The sequence below is a fragment of the Oncorhynchus clarkii genome, unplaced genomic scaffold, assembly GCF_045791955.1.
Source record: "Oncorhynchus clarkii lewisi isolate Uvic-CL-2024 unplaced genomic scaffold, UVic_Ocla_1.0 unplaced_contig_7709_pilon_pilon, whole genome shotgun sequence".
Taxonomy (NCBI): domain Eukaryota; kingdom Metazoa; phylum Chordata; class Actinopteri; order Salmoniformes; family Salmonidae; genus Oncorhynchus; species Oncorhynchus clarkii.
Window position 1 is genome coordinate 11,669 of NW_027258331.1, and position 5,907 is coordinate 17,575.

At 39.7% G+C, this 5,907-nt stretch overlaps 1 protein-coding gene across 1 annotated transcript; it reads right to left on the minus strand.

Annotated features, from left to right (window-relative positions):
* Positions 1 to 3,137: 3,137 nt before the first annotated feature.
* Positions 3,138 to 4,530, minus strand: LOC139396684 (interleukin-17B-like). The gene is made up of 4 exons (XM_071143626.1): positions 4,516 to 4,530; positions 3,934 to 4,151; positions 3,515 to 3,655; positions 3,138 to 3,279 (listed from the first exon to the last, which is right to left on the minus strand). Exons 1-4 carry the CDS (start codon positions 4,528 to 4,530, stop codon positions 3,138 to 3,140), a joined length of 516 nt encoding a protein of 171 aa, XP_070999727.1.
* Positions 4,531 to 5,907: the final 1,377 nt, after the last annotated feature.

A 5,907-nucleotide genomic window follows, 5' to 3' on the forward strand; every position in this document is an offset into this window, starting at 1 on the left:
ATTTACCGGGGAACACTGTCAATGATAAATCATTTGTGTATATCAGACAAAAGATTGGATTGTGTCATTGGAAAAGGCTAAATATGTCTCAAATACACTCAAATAATTTTAGCAAATGTATTAAAAAGGACATACAGAAATATCTAATTTACGTAAGTATTCAAAACAGTCAATAAATGTTTGAATCCACTTTGGCATTGATTATAGCTGTGAGTCTTTCTGTGTAAGTCTCTAAGAACTTTGCACACCTGGATTGTACAATATTTGCACAAATTCTTCAATCTCTGTCAAGTTGGTTGTTGATCACTGCTAGACAGCCATTTTCAAGTCTTGCCATAGATTTTCAAGCCAAGTTAAGTCCAAAATGTAACTAGGCCACTCAGGAACATTCGCTGTCTTCTTGGTAAGCGACTCCAGTGTAGATTTGGCCTTGTCTTTTAAGTTATTGTCCTCCTGAAAGGTGAATTCATCTCCCAGTGACTGGTGGAAAGCAGACTGAAGTAGGTTTTCATCTTGGATTTTGCCTGTGCCATTACAGTCATTTTTGATCCTGAAAAACTCCTCAGTCCTTAACGATTACAAGCATACCCATAACATGATGTAGCCACCACTATACTTGGAAATATGGAGAGTAGTACTCAGTGATGTGTTCTAGTGGATTTGACCCAAAACAGAACACTTTGTATTCAAGACAAAAAGTTAATTGCTTTGCCACATTTTTTTGCAGTATTACTTTAGTACCTTGTTGCAAACAGGATGCATGTTTTGGAATATTTAAATTCTGTACAGTCTCCCTTGCCACTCTGTCAATTAGGTTAGTATTGGGGAGTAACTACAATGCTGTTTATTCATCCTAAATGTTCTTGTATCACAGCCATTAAACTCTGTAACTGTTTTAAAGTCCCCATTGCCCTCCTGGTGAAATCCCTGAGAGGTTTCCTTCCTCTCTGGCAACTGAGTTAGGAAGGATGCCTGTATCTTTGTAGTGACTGGGTGTATTGATACACCATCCAAAGTGTTGTTGTTTTTTACCCATCTACCAATAGGTGCCCTTCGCGAGGCATTGGAAAACCTCCCTGGTCTTTGTGGTTGAATCTGTGTTTGAAATGCACTGCTTGTGGGGTACAGAGATGAGATAGTCATTACAAAAATCATGTTAAACACTATTATTGAACACAGAGTGAGTCCATGCAACTTATTATGTGACTTAAGCATATTCTTTTTACTCCAGAACGTATTTAGGCTTGCCATAACTTGGTGCGGCAGGTAGCCTAGTGGTTAGAGCGTTGGGCCAGTAACTGAAAGGTTGCTTGATCAAATCCCTGAGCTGACAAGGTACAAATCTGTCGTTCTACCCCTGAACAAGATAGTTAACCCACTGTAGGCTGTCCTTGTAAATAAGAATTTGTTCTCAACTGACTTGCCTAGTTAAATTATAAAAAAAATAATAATAATAATTAAGTAACAAAGGGGTTGAATACTTGACATAAGACATTCAACTTTTCATTTTGAATTAATTTGTACAATTTCTAAAAACATAATTCCACTGTTTAGGACAGTGACACAAAATCTCAATTTAATCGATGTTTGTTTTGGGGGGGGGGGGGGATTCAGTTCATTTGCATGGCAAAGAGGGACTTTGAAATTAATTGCAATTCATCTGATCACTCTTCATAACATTCTGGAGTATATACAAACTGCCATCATACAAACTGAGGCAGCAGACTTTGTGAAATGTAATATTTGTGTCATTCTCAAAACGTTTGGCCACGACAGTACATAATGTCCTACCTTTTACCAGAGCCCTATGGGGGTCTGGCCCTATGGGGGTCTGGGTCAAAGGGGGTCTGGGTCAATGGGGGTCTGGGTCAATGGGGGTCTGGACCTATGGGAGTCTGGGTCAATGGGGGTCTGGGTCAATGGGGGTCTGGGTCAATGGGGGTCTGGACCTATGGGGTCTGGGTCAAAGGGGGTCTGGGTCAATGGGGGTCTGGGTCAATGGGGGTCTGTGTCAATGGGGGTCTGGACCTATGGGGTCTGGGTCAATGGGGATCTGGACCTATGGGGTCTGGGTCAATGGGGGTCTGGACCTATGGGGTCTGGGTCAAAAGGAATGCAATACATAGGGAATAGGGTGCTCAGACTTCATTATGGCATTGTGGGAAATGTGTGCCCTGTATTGCGGGGGAATGTGAACATTTTACTTGCTATGTCTTTATGTGTGTTGACTGAACTCACAGCTCCAGGTGATCTCTCTTCTCTGTCACTCTGTTGTTTACATGTTGATCATTTAGCAGACACTCTTATCCAGAGTGACTTGCATAATAAATACTAATAACACATTAAGAAAAAATAATAGCATTTATTCAAAAACACATTGACTGGTAAGTGTTCATTCTACTACAAACTAGGGTCAATATTTAGTCACAGGCTACATATCGTATGGACATTCCTACACAATAAGAATATTTGAATGAAAAAAAGGAATGGTTTACATTGACATTTTATTCTTGTGCAACTTAACGTTAATGATGTCACTGTCGCTTATATAAACAGGTATAATTTAACAAGTCTTTTAAAGGAATACTTCGGCATTTTGGCAATGATAGCAGATACCCCTAGACTTCGCCATTGTGCTAACGCTAGTTCACAAAACTACCTCTAACTTCCTTCATAATAAACACAGAGACATTAGAATGGTATCCACGACTTCATCTGACTCTGGGGAAGTAGACAAAGGGCATCATTGCCAAAATCCCGAAGTATCCCTTTAAATAAACAAGTCATTTAAACAAGTCATTTAAATGAAATAAAACACGGTAGGAAAGTATGAACAGAGAATGTGAACCCTGCCGTTGACCTCAGACGTTTCCAGGTAGACTATATGTCAAGAGGTCAGATACATCACTTTGTCCATTTCCGCGGGTCAACATCAAAGCCAAAGACGAAAACAACAACGTCCATTATTCCCTTCTAAGACATCTACATTACAGCCATGCTACACTCTACAGAGTTAGGGTCCATTTAAATCAATTCAGGAAATGTACAAAATAATCAGAAATCCATTTTCCATGGAAACTTTTTTATATTTAAAGAATTTTGAAATGATTTTCCTTGGATTAGGAGTTCTCTTATTATCACTGCTTCTGAGGGAAAATGCTTGGTCTCACACAGGTACAGCCCACATTTACACTCTCACTGTCCAGTTTGTAGAAATAACCCTTGTTCTTCCCCTTCTTCCTCCTCCTCCCTCCGCTGCTGCCCTTCTCTCCCTGAACCCTGCAAAAAAAGTCCCCAAAGGTCAGACAACTGATTCAGATATATTAATTATAACATTACATTTAAAAAATATATATATATACATTTATCACCCTTTTATTTCTCAAGCAAAAGTGAATATCAACTTAATTCAATTCAATACCTGAAATGTATCCTCTGAGGAGCGATTTAAGATAAGGGAAGTCAGTTATGAACATCTTAATCGTAATAATATCATAGTATGTCCAAAGATTACCTGCGGAGCACCAAGGTCTGATGGAGTATGGGTTTGGACTCCAACCCCATGTCCTCTTCTCCGTCTGGGGTTAGACAGCCAGACCTCTGGCACTGAGCCTGGGAGATATGTTTAGGGACCCGGGTCTCATCGTATGTGTCGCTGGTTAGGGAGAGCGGGCGGAATAGGGGGGTGGGGAGGGGGATAAAGAGAGAGAGAGAGAGAGAGAGAGAGAGAGAGAGAGACCTGTTATTCGTCGCCTAAAGAAAGAACTCGTAAAGTGTATATCATCGAGACACAAAATGCCACAAAACACATTTAATAATATATATATATGGAAAACCATTCTATTTCCGTTAAACTTGTCATTTATGTTAAAAAAAATAGTTATGAACACATCACATCCATGTCCAACAGTAGCTGTACTATAACAAAGTCACCTGTATGTCCACGGAGAGAGAGACCTGGTGGCTTTATGAAGGACAGGGAAGACAGCGGTCTTCAGGTTAGGATCCATAACTAAACCTACAGTTATTACTCTCTGTCCAAAGACCTCGACTGGGCCGGAGCCATTGGCTGCCTTCCGTTTGGTCTTCTGGCTTTTCTTATGTCCATCCAGTGACATGATCAGACCCAGCACCAGTAAACCTCTGAAGACCTGACCAACACGACAGAGCTTCAATACCCGTTCACCTATATCTATAATAACACTTGTAAAATGGTGGTCATTTAGTAACGAACAGCACATAAAGTTATCGTGATACAAAGGCTGGTTTACACAGACAACCCAATTCTGATCTTTTGCCTAATTATTGGAAAGACCAATTAGAGGAAAAAGATCAGAATTGGGCTGTCTGTGTAAACGCAGACAAACAAAGTCTGAATTAAATGTCAAAATCAAAAATGAATTGGCAGAAAAATGTCCCCTATCCCCACCCCTACCTGATATCCCAACAGGCAAAACTGTACATAGTGAAATAGTCCTATTCGTAACAAGGAGTTAAAGAACAGTTGAGACTCACCATGACCAGATGCATATCTCTCTCTCTCTCTCTCGCTCTGTCTATCTGTCTCTGTCTGTCTCTCTCTCTCTCTCGCTCTCTCTGCTGTCTGTCTGTCTCTTCAGAGGGAAACGTTGCTGTGACAGAATGTTTCAAGTTGCCTTTGTTCTAGAAGCAGGGTTCCAATGCTGTACGTATTTCCGGTGACTGTTGTCGATCAACAGATAACACACTTAGATCGAAAATATTGATGATGTAGTTAGATTTTTTTTTTTTTTATCCCAGAGATAGTATCAAGATGTTTCAGAGCATGTGTAATGAAATGCAAAACCATAGAATATCTATTAAGTATTAATTAATAACCAAGGTTGGGGTCAATTCCATTTTAATTCCAGTCAAATCAGGAGCTACACTGAAATTCCAAATTCAATTATCTTCGATGCTTTTTCAATGAACAAAAAAAATGTTCACTGGAATTTGGTGAACATCCTGAATAGACTGGAATTGAGATGGAATTGATCCCAACCTTGGTTGTTAATACAGTGGGTTTGAGAGAATCATATCAGCAGGAACACATATCAACATAAACCTCAGGTTGTGACCTTTAACTCAGGAAGTCAACATATAACTCTGTATACTGGTAGTGTGCTACAGAATCCCATATAACTCTGTATAATGGTAGTGTGCTACAGAATCCCATATAACTCTGTATACTGGTAGTGTGCTACAGAATCCCATTTAACTCTGTATACTGGTAGTGTGCTACAGAATCCCATATAACTCTGTATAATGGTAGTGTGCTACAGAATCCCATATAACTCTGTATAATGGTAGTGTGCTACAGAATCCCATATAACTCTGTATACTGGTAGTGTGCTACAGAATCCCATTTAACTCTGTATACTGGTAGTGTGCTACAGAATCCCATATAACTCTGTATAATGGTAGTGTGCTACAGAATCCCATATAACTCTGTATAATGGTAGTGTGCTACAGAATCCCATATAACTCTGTATAATGGTAGTGTGCTACAGAATCCCATATAACTCTGTTTAATGGTAGTGTGCTACAGAATCCCATATAACTCTGTATAATGGTAGTGTGCTACAGAATCCCATATAACTCTGTATACTGGTAGTGTGCTACAGAATCCCATATAACTCTGTTTAATGGTAGTGTGCTACAGAATCCCATATAACTCTGTATAATGGTAGTGTGCTACAGAATCCCATCCTTTTTACCATTTATCACCAGAACAATCTGACAGTGACACCCGTTGTGCCTACTACAACTCCTTCTCTACATCCTCTCGTTGGCCTTACCTCTTTTTTTCTCTCTCTCTCTCTCTCTCTCTCTTTCTCTCCATTTCCTAACGTTGTTCCATTTTACTTGACCTTGTTTTGACTTACTGTA

Coding starts and splice junctions, on each gene's coding strand:
- LOC139396684 (XM_071143626.1), bottom strand. Junction 3,656..3,933: donor CTCTCTCCGTGGACATACAG/GTGACTTTGTTA, acceptor CTCCCTAACCAG/CGACACATACGATGAGACCC. Junction 3,280..3,514: donor CAGACCTTGGTGCTCCGCAG/GTAATCTTTGGA, acceptor CTTTTTTTGCAG/GGTTCAGGGAGAGAAGGGCA.